The 13,348-nt window shown below is 44.2% G+C and overlaps 1 protein-coding gene across 2 annotated transcripts in view; it reads right to left on the reverse strand.

Moving 5' to 3' along the window:
- The window catches only part of SPG21 (SPG21 abhydrolase domain containing, maspardin), a 53,323-nt gene that overhangs the window by 25,956 nt on the left and 14,019 nt on the right, over positions 1-13,348 (reverse strand). For both annotated transcript variants that reach the window (XM_068272425.1, XM_068272426.1), the window contains exons 3-4: positions 2,789-2,950; positions 18-98 (exon numbers count right to left, since the gene is read on the reverse strand). In XM_068272425.1, coding sequence (XP_068128526.1) covers positions 18-98; positions 2,789-2,950 — 243 coding nt within the window. The remainder of the gene's footprint in view (positions 1-17; positions 99-2,788; positions 2,951-13,348) is intronic.

Raw genomic sequence — 13,348 nt, forward strand, 5'->3', positions numbered from 1 at the left:
GAACATTATAACTTCACCTTATCCAAGTGGAGGTCATCCAAGAGTTTTCTGAATCCATCGCAGAACTCAAGGTGATCCCAGTACACCGGGTATTGCAGCTGGAACACACAAGTGTGGAAGTTTTTTACAGGAAAAAAAAAAAATGAACTGTAAATCTTGGTAGCTCAGTTTTATTCTTAGTTATCTCCATATGCATAGACAACAGCATTCTCCCAACAGAGGCGTAGCTAGTTTTCAGCGCCTGGGACAAACACAGTTTTTGGCCCCATCTCCCCCAGTGAAACCAGTGGTGCACGCGTAGCGCTGCACCATAGAAATGGGTATGGCCATGCAACAGAATGTGGCTGTGGTCATGGGTGGATCCAAATGTACAAGAACATATTTATTGCAATCATACAGCCCCACCCCCCTGTCCTGTGCAGCAGAGCACTTCTGTGTCATCACACTGCAGAACACATTCCAGCACTGCACAATTCCTTTGCAGAGTACTCTCACCTACCTCTCTGCTCAATCTGACCATACAATGCCCTCCAGCTCCACTTCTAGGAAATGTAGAATGGCATCTCTTGTTCTTCTTACTTTTAAAGTAATCACTTTAGACTGGCTACCCCCTGCCTGAATCCACAGAGGAAGGAGAGAGCTCTAGTGCAGCTTTCCTCTAATATTTGAGTCATGAAACAGGCATTCTTTTTACCTGAATAAAGTTGTTGTATACACCAATAACCTAATTGCTGCTAAAAGGTATCTTTCTCAGCTTGGGGTTCAGATGGACTTTAAAAGCAAGCCAGGATTTCCTTTAACTGTTGAAACATCAAATTATAAGCTAATGTGGACCTTTCATTATTCCAGGACAGCTTGACGGCTTTTTAACATACACAGGTTGTCTCGCACTCACAATAGGATCAAACCCTATATTGACTTTGGAGTGCAACAGCAGTAGAAAGGGGATGACGTCCCTATAGAATATACATGCAGAAGCTGGCACATCCTATAAAGTTCTTTATTGTTCAATTTAAAATAAAGCCAATTTTTCAGAACCATGCAGCGTCCCTTTATCAAGGCAATACGTCCTCTAGGCCACAGTCTGTCCGCTGCAACGCTGACAAATGCACCGCTTAGCGCTCACATAAAGTGATGTGCCCTGAGCGAATAGCAAAGAATGGCCTCTGCCGCTCGCTCAGGGCACATCACTTTATGTGAGCGCTGAGAGATGCATTTGCCAGCGTTGCAGCGGACAGACTGTTGCCTAGAGCAAGTATTGCCTTGATAAAAGTACCCCACATGGTTCCGAACGTTGGTTTTATTTTACATGGACAAATAAAGAACTTCATAGGATGTGCCAGGTTCTGCATGAGCATGTATGGCTATGTCTGGTGTAAACCTTACTTAACATACAGAAAGTCAGAGAACAAGAAGGTCCCTGTAGAGGTCTTGACGTTGTGCAGGAAACAGTAGCTTGGAAAATCCGCTAGCATGTAGGCCAGCTGCACAAAGGCTGCTTTCTTTTAGCATGCAATATGCTGCGTGAGGATTGTTACAGTCACAAGCATGCATAATCCAAATAGCTTCTGTTCCTAGTTATTATAATGGCACCAGCCCAACGCTGCCTTGTAACACTGAAAAATTCTCCTTTAAAAGGACAACTGTAATGAGAGGGATATGGAGGCTGCCATATTCATTTCCTTTTATACAATGCCAGTTACCTGCCTATCCTCCGCCTCTAAAACTTTTAGCCATAGATCCTGAACAAGCATGCAGCAGATCAGGCGTTTCTGACATTATTGTCTGATCTGACAAGATTAGCTGCATGCTTGTTTCTGGTGTTATTCAGACACTACTGCAGCCAAATAGATCAGCAGGACTGCCAGTGCTAAATTATAAACATATTTAATATTAATCATCTTCCGAAGATCTCACATGATATGTAAAGCTGCTATTCATTGTATGTAGGTAGTTTAGTGTACACAGCTTGAACAATCATAAGTGCAGCTCCGTTGAAAGGAGTTAGTATTGATGTGTATAAGTGTCGTCACTTAACTGTCCCTCAGATATGCTCACAAACTACACAATGAGCTGGGTGATAATTCACACATGAACCTGTGGCCCCGACTGTGGTGCAGCTGCATGGGCCCCAGAGGACGTGGGGCCCCTGTGCGGCTGCATGGGCCTATGTCCCTCTCTGGATACCAGCATCTCTGATCATTGTTAAAAATGTAAATAAGGTGAGGTAGGATTTCACAATGGACAAATACTGACTAAATTATTTATAAGTGATATTGTAAAATATAAGCAATTCTGTTCATTAAAGGGGAACGTCAGCCTAAACAAACCAACCATCATTAAGTTACATTAGTTATGTTAATTAAAATAGATAGGTAATATAATCTCTTACCAACCCTGTTTTAAAAGAATAGGCAAATGTTAGTGATTTCATGGAGGGCAGCCATCTTTGTGGTTGAAAGGAGTTGAGCATGCGACACAGTTCCAACTGTCCTGTGTCCTGATCAGCAACCCCCCCGCCCAACTGCGCGCGTTAGGCTTCAACTCAAATTCAAAATTTAAAAAAAAAAAAAAAAAAAAAAGTAGTACGAGAACAACATCATCAGAAATCCCATCATGCTTTACACAGCATCAGGGGAAAAATGTCCGGGCAGCTCTATACAACAAAGTTCTTCTTTAAGATGTGTACTGGGAGCGGGTGAGGAATTTCTAGATGCCTGTATTAGGAGGAGACAGAGGTGACAAGTGAAACTTTCCCAGCATCAGAACAAAGAGCTTCCATACTTACAGCAATCACTCTGTAACCCCAGCCAGTCAGCGCCAGGATCTGATGGAAGAAGACATCCGCTGTGCCACTGACTGGTGGAAGGAATATGATGGGGCAGCGCACACTGCGGGGACCAGCGTCATACAGAGACCACACCTTGCTGTCATCATCATCCACAATTATCTGAGGAGAGAGCAATAGAAGTTCATCAATTACAAACATAAGTCTAGTTCTATGAAGCACCACAAGACTATATGTACCGTAATCACTTCACCCCTTATCGGTACGCCTGGCCCCACCTCTACGCCTGATCCCTCCTATACGCCTGGCCCCTCCTGTACAACCTGCACTCCCCTATACGCCTGGCCCCACAGCAACAAGGAAGAACTGTACGAAATCCAATAGAGCACCTGATTTACTATAGAGAAATACCAGTGGTTACTTCAAATATCCAATAAAGCTCATGATTTCTTCTAGATTCCATTGATCAGGAGTGGTTGAAAGACAAAAGAAAACATTCTAAACTGATTCAAGTCCACAGTTGGAAAAACTGTTACATTTTTTGTTCACGTTTAACTTGCTAATATATTATTTTAAAAGGTGCATTACTTCCTTAGAGAATTAAGAGAAGCAAATTAAGAGGATGGGAACGGTGTTCCCATTCAATGATCTCTGTACTAACAGGCAGCGACAAGAACGCGTGAGAGAACGTGCGCACACAGCAGCAGACTCATACCTATGTCCCTGGGACTTTAGACAAAGTCCTGGAGGGAGTAGATATACTGCATGCTTTGCAGTAACTAATTAAGCATACCCAAATAGGCTCCAGTATCTTCCAAACAATACTAAGAGGTAAGTGTAATGTCACTCAGAACTTGGATCTACTGTGAGGAAAATTGACAAGCGAAATAGTTTCTCCAGATTTTCAAGGAAGATTTAGTCCTTTGCTGTTTGGCCTGAAGCGCGTTGAGCTTTTCCATTGTAAACACATAGGAGAGTTCCTTTTGCACTAAGGTAAAGTAGGTTACATCCATTTGCATAAATATAGCCCTGCGTGCAACAATCATATCCATGACCATCTTCACCTCTGGCAGTCCATAATGAAAGTCAGGAATCAGCTGCTCTACAGACCTTGGTAAATAGAGAGTAGCCCTCTTTATATTGGTGGTGTAAACAATTGGTGCAAACAATTATTACAGTACCTCCGTGGGTTATACCAACCACTATAAGCCTCCAGTGGCGCGGAAAAGATCTCCCAGTATCCGCACAAAGGACTGGAAAACTTGCTGTAATCTTGATACCTTCTTGTGAGCAACCGATTGCGCGAGATGGAGTATAGACATAACTTCCTAGTCACCTGACTGGTGACGTAAGCACTTCGTGTGCGCTCCACAGCGTGAAACTTCTCTTTCATCTCATTTTCCTCCACAAAGGAGCCCGGCACAGCTCCTTCCTGCATAAAAGAGTTAAAAAGCAAAAATAGTGCACACTGACGTAAGAAATAAAGCTGCACACAGTGTTGCACTACTTACGAGCAGGTTTCTTGTTTAATGGCACATCTCATATAAAAATTGTAGCCAACACCTCCTGTTCCATCAATTTTTTTTGTCCTTTTTTGTCACGTCTTCCTCCTCCTCTTCTCTGAACTTTTTACTTTCCCAACTTCTCTCTTTTTTTTGTTTGTGAAAGTCTTTCCTGGGAATCCCTCCCATTATGGGTGGGTTTTTGTGTGGCGGCCTGTTGGGAGGCAGAGGTTGGCCCCTCACTGGTAAGTATCTGGGTGTATAATTTCTTGGTTTTAGAAAATGGTGTTTCTGCCTTTTCCATGGAGGTCGATATGGTCTCCGATGATGAAGAGGAGTATAAGAAGACCTTGGTAAATGTCTTCAGCTAAGATTCATTTGGTAAAATTTGAGATTCATTTTTTTTTTAGATATGCAATTTGAAACGAGCAAACCAAAAAAGCAAACATTAGGGCTCTCTGCTCGTTGGACTGTTAGATTTTTAGATCTCTAGCTGAGGTTGGACTTATTTTTTTTTCATACTTCTATGGAGTTCAAGTTTAAACACATTTTAAGACTAAAAAAAAAAAAAAAAAAGAGAAGAAAGAAAACAAGGTTTCAATGTGAATGTGCTTAAACATTGGGTTAATAATTAAGAAAATGCTCAGGCTTGGTCAGTATAGTGTACACAAGAGCATAAAAGCTGCCAAACAACACCCACATGGCCTCATCTCCTCTGACACAGCATCTATTATCCATGCCTGTATGTTTGCAGAGCCTCATCAATGAAGCATGCGTAAAGAGGGATCGGTTAATAAATGACAAAGGAGTCATCTTTGCTTCTGTTATGCCAACAATGATGCATTTTAATCCCAGACCATTGAAGACAACAGAAAGTGCAAATTCAAAACTTATCAAAAATTCAAAAACTACCCGCTTTTATAGTTCTGCAGTAGCTCTGGAGTATGTAAACTGATCAGCAAAAACACTTAATACTTTTTTCTTCTTCAGTGATTTTACATTTCCGTTTTCTTGGTCGATTGTATTTTAAAATTCAAATCAATTCTAAAACTCATGAAAAGTATAAATGATTGCAGCACTCCTCTTAATCTCACAATGTTGTTGAGGTTGCAAGGAGAAAAGTGGGCTAGTGCCCCTAATCCCACTTGAAATGTATGATTTGGAGACAGGTCAGAGAATGTAGCAAGAGGGCCCTTTGCCACCCACTTTGCCTGGTGGATAATCCTGCTCTGCACTAAGCCACTATCTTCCAATGCTTTATGGTCCAGTTGCAATGATTATATGCACATTGCAAGACCTTTCAGCAGTAGATAGGGGTGGGTAAACACAGGTCCCATCATTATACAAGGCAGTTAGTATCAGAGTAACCAAGGTTATGCAGAGCAGAAGAGTCTTGCAACATTGAGAACTGTACAAGGACCCCACTCAGTACTCAGTGTCCAGGGGCGTAACTAGAAATCACTGGGCCCCCCTGCGAATATTTGGATGGGGCCCCCCCCATAGGTGCCAAATAATCGTAATGGGGCAGCGTTTCACTGTAAATTAATTGTAAAGTGGGCAGCATTTTACCAGACAATCGTAATGTGGGCCAGAAAATCGTAATGTGGGCAGAGTTCACCAGAAAATCGTAATGTGGGCCTTTAGAAAATCATAATGTGGGCAGAGTTCACCAGAAAATCGTAATGTGGGCACCAGTCACCAGAAAATAGTAACGTGAGCAGCAGTCACCAGAAAATTGTAACGTGGGCAGCATTTACCAGACAATCGTAATGTGGGCAGCGTTCACCAGAATATCGTAATGTGGGACAGAAAATCGTAATGTGGGCAGAGTTCACCAGAAAATTGTAACATGGACAGCATTCACCAGACAATCGTAACTTGGGCAGTGTTCACCAGAAAATCGTAATGTGGGCCAGAAAATCGTAATGTGGGCAGCGTTCACCAGAAAATCGTAACGTGGACAGCATTCACCAGACAATCGTAACGTGGGCAGTGTTCACCAGAAAATCGTAATGTGGGCCAGAAAATCGCAATGTGGGCAGCAGTCACCAGAAAATCGCCATCTGGGCAGCAGTCACCAGAAAATTGCAATGTGGGCATCAGTCACCAGAAAATCCTAATGTGGGCAGCAGTCACCAGAATATCGTAATGTGGGCAGCAGTCACCAGAAAATCCTAATGTGGGCAGCAGTCAGTCACCAGAATGTCGTAATGTGGGCAGCAGACACCAGAAAATCCTAATGTGGGCAGCAGTTACCAGAAAATCGCAATGTGGGCAGCAGTCACCAGAAAATCGCAATGTGGGCAGCAGTCACCAGAAAATCGCAATGTGGGCAGCAGTCACCAGAAAATCCTAATGTGGGCAGCATACACCAGAAAATCGTAATGTGGGCAGCAGACACCAGAAAATCGCAATGTGGGCAGCAGACACCTGAAAATCGCAATGTGGGCAGCAGACACCTGAAAATCGTAATGTGGGCAGCAGACACCTGAAAATCGTAATGAGGGCAGCAGACACCTGAAAATCGTAATGTGGGCAGCAGACACCTGAAAATCGTAATGAGGGCAGCAGACACCAGAAAATCGTAATGAGGGCAGCAGACACCTGAAAATCGTAATGAGGGCAGCAGACACCAGAAAATCGTAATGAGGGCAGCAGACACCAGAAAATCGCAATGTGGGCAGCAGACACCTGAAAATCGTAATGAGGGCAGCAGACACCTGAAAATCGTAATGAGGGCAGCAGACACCTGAAAATCGTAATGAGGGCAGCAGACACCTGAAAATCGTAATGTGGGCAGCAGACACCTGAAAATCGTAATGTGGGCAGCAGACACCTGAAAATCGTAATGAGGGCAGCAGACACCTGAAAATCGTAATGTGGGCAGCAGACACCTGAAAATCGTAATGAGGGCAGCAGACACCAGAAAATCGTAATGAGGGCAGCAGACACCTGAAAATCGTAATGTGGGCAGCAGACACCTGAAAATCGTAATGAGGGCAGCAGACACCTGAAAATCGTAATGAGGGCAGCAGTAATGTGGGGCTGTGGTGGGCAGCGAGCGGCGGGCAGATACATACCTGCTTCCGTGCGTTCCATTGGAGACTTCTCCCTCTAGCGGCTGACGTCACTTCCGGAAGTGACGTCAGCCGCTAGAGGGAGAAGTCTCCGATGGAACGCACGGAAGCAGGTATGTATCTGCCCGCCGCTCGCTGCCCACCACAGCCCCACAGACACTTACGAGCTGGAGGGGAGCACAGAGGGGAGAGCCCCGAGGTGAGGGAGAGGGGGGAACTACCCCTCTCCCCGCCGACTGTGGGCAAGGCTTTCCCCTCATGCTGCCACCCCTCCAGCACCCACAAAACGGCCCCAAGCGGGCCCCAGGGGGGGGCCGGGCCCCCCCGCGGGCGCAGGGGCTGCAGGGCCTATTCCTACGCCCCTGTCAGTGTCCCTGCTTCTCTATACTGTAGTTCTGCAAAAGTAACATTTTGTTTTGTTGTGTGCGTCACATCCATAAGCAAAGAATAATGGATCTAAAAAGTAACTACACAGTTTTCAATCAGGTGAACTACCGTATATACTCAAATACAAGTTGACCTTGTGTATAAGTTGACTCTAATATCCAATCCTCTTAAACTATATATTTTTTTATTGACTCAAGTATAAGTCTACCCAGCAAAATTAATGGCTGCACTTGGGGCTCAGGAGAGGTTAATGACAGCACACAGTATTTTAGCCATTAACCCCTCCTGTCCCTTAAAGGGAACCAGAGAGGAATGCTACGTTGAAATAGAAAAAAGATTGTATACATACCAGGGGCTTCCTCCAGCCCCATAAGCCTGAATCGCTCCCACGCCGCCATCCTCCACTTCCTGGATCCGCCGGTACCGGGCCCGTCATTTCCGGCGGACGCGGCCAATTGTCCGCATCACAGGGGCTCCCTCCATACCCGTACGCATGCGGCTGCGCAGTAGGCAGCCGCACGCGTAGCTGTATGGAGGGAGCCCCCTGTGATGCGGAGAATTGGCCGCGTCCGCCGGCCGACTTGCGGCAATGACGGGACCCGGTACCGGCAGTTCCAGCAAGTGGAGGACGGCGGCGTGGGAGCGATCCAGGCGTATGGGGCTGGAGGAAGCCCCAGGTATGTATACAAGCTTTTCTTCGTCCTCTCTGGTTCCCTTTAAGTGCAGCCAATACCTACTGGCTACCGATAAAATTGAGAATTTTGTTTAAGATTGGCTTACCGATATTCAAATCCTTGCACAATCTGGGCCCTGGATACCTGAAGGACTTGTTGCAACTGCATCACACCCCCCACAATCTTAGATCAAAAGGACGCAACACCTTGGTCACCCCCAGAGTCCACCTCAAAACCTTTGGAGACAAAGCCTTTTGTCATGCTGCCCCTACACTTTGGAACTCCCTGCCACACCAAATCAGGACAGCTCCATCCCTAGAAGCATTTAAGTCTAAACTGAAAACCCACCTCTTCAGTCTGGCATTCATGAACATCTGACTATCTCCTCTGTAACACAACCCAGCCTGCAACCCTGTATTGATCTGAGACACAACTATGCGCTTTGAGTCCTATGGGAGAAAAGCGCTTTACAAATGTTATTGTATTGTACAGGCCCCCAAGTGATGCAATTATTCACTCCCTTTTATGCAGCTCAGTATTCCCCCCTGCCCCTTTCCTTGTTAATGGTTGTGGCCAGGACTTTCAGACCTGTGTTTTCTTGGCATTTCCTTTCCTCAAAGTATCACTTACCACAGGGTACATTGCTGCAAATGGGAATGTCACGATTAGTACACACAATACTCAGTGTGCTCAGTGTTGCCCGTGACTCGTGTATAAGTCGACCACTATACTTTTATGAAGTGAATCAGATCTAAAATTTCTAGACTTATACTAGTATATACTTTTTGTTCCAGAAACCTGTGATTCAAATCACTCATATCAAAGTGAATTTCTCAACGATAAAGGAAACTCAGTTGATTTGTTCTACAATCCAAAAACATTTATAGAAAAATATCGGAGTTGAAGTCCAGGAGTCTAAGTAATTTTGGGTACCCGTAGTTGAGTCATTAGTTTCATAAACTGAGGAGTCTTTTGTACCGACTCCATGGTCCTGAACATAATTAACCTGATCATTACTATCTGTTGGCTTACCCCAACCTTTTTTGTGTGTGGCTTTAAGAAGGAACCTATCCAATGACAGTTGATTTTGCCCACTTTTGGGGATTTCATGCAAATGTGACATTGAGCAGTCTTTACACACTGCAGATTGTGTACAATTAAGCACAATCCTGCCACAATCATGCACAATCCTCAAATCATTGGCTCAGTTAAGATGTGAAGCATGTAAATGTGTGTGCTTGTATTAAGATGCGGTTTGCTTATTAAGTCAAAATTTCATAATTGTTTTTCTGCTCATCTTGCAAAGTGTAGTAACAAGAATACTGCCATATTTATTCCTCTTAAACAATACTAGTTACCTGGCTATTCTGGTGATCTATTTGGCTGTAGTGTGTCTGAATAACACTAGAAACAAGCATGCAGCTAATCTTTTCAGATCTAGACAATAATGCCAGAAACACCTGATCTGTTGCATGCTGGTTCAGGGTCTATGGCTAAATACATAAGAGGCAGAGGATCAGCGGGACAGCCAGGCAATTGGTATTGCTTATGAGGAAATAAATAGGTCAGCCTCCATATACGTCTCACTTCAGTTGTCCATTAAATCAGGTTACTTTTAATCCTAGGTATTAGTAATATTAAAGGGGCACTATGGTTAAATTCTTTGTTTTTAAGTCACTGTAATATTTGTAGGTGTATGTAGAGCATAGTAGGTTACATGTAATGAGGCAGGTGACTTTTTTTTTTACACTGACATACTGCTTATTTACTTTTAGAGTCACGTCGGCAGATTTAGCTTACCGACGCGACTCAGGGCAATCCATTTAGTTGTAGGAGGCATCTGTACCTGCTGAGTTATTTGTCGTTACTGGTTACTCCTGTGTGCTGCGCTGTATGGATTGTTCCTAATCTCAACCGCACAATCCGCACGTTACACAAATCCCCCATCCGCCGTAAAGAGCAGAATTTCATCTGCTGCGCACACTGGACTACATCATCCCTCCATGGTGGGACGCAACTGCCGTGTGAGGAGGAACGCAGCGTCACTGGTGACGCTGCGCAGCAAGGACCGGCAGTGGGTTCAAAATACTTTGAAATAAAACCCACAATTAGGCAATAAACAGCAGGACACAGCTACAGCGCTTGTGTCCGCTTTATCCAGCCGCCGGCGCCGCTACACTAGGAACTTCAAACAGCGAAGGCTGGTAACCATAGAAACGGACAACAATAGGTGTCCGTTTCATTGCCAGCTTCGCTACAGGGGTCCTTGCTGCGCAGCGTTCCTCCTCACACGGCAGTTGCGTCCCACCGAGGAGGGATGATGTAGTCCAGTGTGCGCAGCAGATGAAATTCTGCTCTTTACGGCGGATGGGGGATTTGTGTAACGTGCGGATTGTGCGGTTGGGATTAGGAACAATCCATACAGCGCAGCACACAGGAGTAACCAGTAACGACAAATAACTCAGCAGGTACAGATGCCTCCTACAACTAAATGGATTGCCCTGAGTCGCGTCGGTAAGCTAAATCTGCCGACGTGACTCTAAAAGTAAATAAGCAGTATGTCAGTGTAAAAAAAAAAATGTCACCTGCCTCATTACATGTAACCTACTATGCTCTACATACACCTACAAATATTACAGTGACTTAAAAACAAAGAATTTAACCATAGTGCCCCTTTAAATAACAACCAGCAGCAAAGGGACAATTTTCTGCAGGTTCAAAAAAGGAGCTGTGCAGTAATGATTGTTTCTTACTGTATCTCCAGTAAACAGCCTGGATCTTTCAGGAACCGCTTGAACCAGCTGCACGGCTTGCCTTCATAGAGCTGTATGTGTTTCGCCTAGCTGACTACAGACATGAGATGACAGCTGATTTACATCTGTGGAAGCATCAGCTGACCATCCATGATAGATGATAAAAGCAGGAGCTGCCTGCTCTCTGTACTGCCTTCATTACAAAGACAAATGAAAACGTCCAGCGCAGTAGGAGTTCATCCTTTCTTACAAGCCTGAATGCCCCAAGGGTGGCAAGACCATGGCAGTATGAATGACAACTCAGTAATGCGTATGGAAATCCTAACTCATGCAGGCCAGTAATTTTGGTGTTCCAGTGTCTGACGCAGTCAAAAAACCAAAAACTTTACAGGCATTGCCAGAAACTTATTATACCGGATCTCTTTTGCATAGTTTGTAAAAGGTGAAAGCCTGAAAACACACATACTGATATAAGAATGAATTATGCATGCAGATACATTTTACGTATTCACAGACACACACTGCGGCTTCTAAGTCTACAAACTCTTAAGTACTTCTGCATAAATAATACTGTTTGACCGAATATGTGATTTTTACGCAGAACTCCTAAAACTATTCTTGTTCACTTATTTATCAATGAAAATAATCCAAAGTTTCATGTGATATTCACAACAAGGGTTCGAGGCAGTGTTTTATCACTCAGATCAAAAGGAGATTTCTAAAGAACCTTAAAAAATTAAATAAATAAAAATCTATTAGGGCCTGTTTCCCACTAGCCCCGAATTGTAGCCGTTTTTCACATGCCATTTCAGATGTAGAAACACAGCCTATTGAAAATAGTAGGCTGCATCTAAACTGCATGTGGCCTAAAAAAAAAACCCAGTGATGGCTGCATTTTTTCACAGAACGCATCAGAATCCCCATAGCCATGCATGGTTTCACATCAGCATGGGTGCCACATCCAACTCAGTCGTGTGTGTGTGTGTGTGTGTGTGTGTGTGTGTGTGTGTGTGTGTGTGTGTGTGTGTGTGTGTGTGTGTGTGTGTGTGTGTGTGTGTGTGTGTGTGTGTGTGTGTGTGTGTGTGTGTGTGTGTGTGTGTGTGTGTGTGTGTGTGTGTGTGTGTGTGTGTGTGTGTGTGTGTGTGTGTGTGTGTGTTTTTAAACTTCTTTCCCGGGGTGGAGATTGTAATGAGAGATGGGCAGACAGACTGACAGCTGATACAGTTCCGCCCCTCTCAGAGGGGGAAAACAGTTTTCAATATGAAGAAATAGAATTCCCTGATGATGAACCTGATAGTGAACATGACAACAAATTCTGACTTATGATCTCTCAAATGTCTACACATCAAACACTGTAGTTATGTTGTACTTCAGAGATATCCACATCTCAGCAGCAGAAGGTGCTACAAGGTAGACTGTCGTCTTGACACATTCATGTTGAGTCTGGCGACAATCCTATTAATTTTTATACGACTGGTATTAATCGAAGTATGGAAACATGATAGAAACTTTTATTAGTTCTAGGTGAAAGATGACATTCGATTCCACCTCATCCTTGACAGGCCATGGGGGATGTTCCTTTTGAATCTTAGCTCCTTTTCATCTGTCAGGAGAAAGTGATTGACAGTGGTGAGCTGTTAAAGGGCTAACCGGGAAGCATTTCAATTACCTACCTGAGCGCTACCTAACCTACCAGCCTTTACGCTCAGCTAGCTTGTTGGAGTAAGGATTGAGGAGTTTTTACTGCACTTCTGGTAAACACTTCCTGTTGAAAGCTCTGAAATATCCTTGACAGAAACACTTTTTTTGTAAGAAACCCTCAAACTCTGGAGCAAATCTTTGAGCGCTTATTTTCGTGCGAATGGCAAATCTGTTAAATCCAGGTCTAGGACACTAAAAATATCTGACGTGCAACTACAGCCTGCGCCAGACAGAAGCACAAAGCCACTTGTGTATGGCTTTTTCCACTGCACAAGTGGCTGTTAATTGTGTGTGGACCATGCTGGCGCGCCTGTGCAGTGGGACTACACTCCTACACAGATGAGGGCATGGCTACAAAGAAAAGGATCCTGGCCTGCAGCAGGTGGGGTCAAGGAAGACCTGGGAAGCATCTGGATCATCCAGAAACTTCCCACTACCTGGGAAAGTATCGAGCTTTTTTTTGTGC

The sequence above is a fragment of the Hyperolius riggenbachi genome, chromosome 3 (assembly GCF_040937935.1).
Source record: "Hyperolius riggenbachi isolate aHypRig1 chromosome 3, aHypRig1.pri, whole genome shotgun sequence".
Lineage (NCBI taxonomy): Eukaryota > Metazoa > Chordata > Amphibia > Anura > Hyperoliidae > Hyperolius > Hyperolius riggenbachi.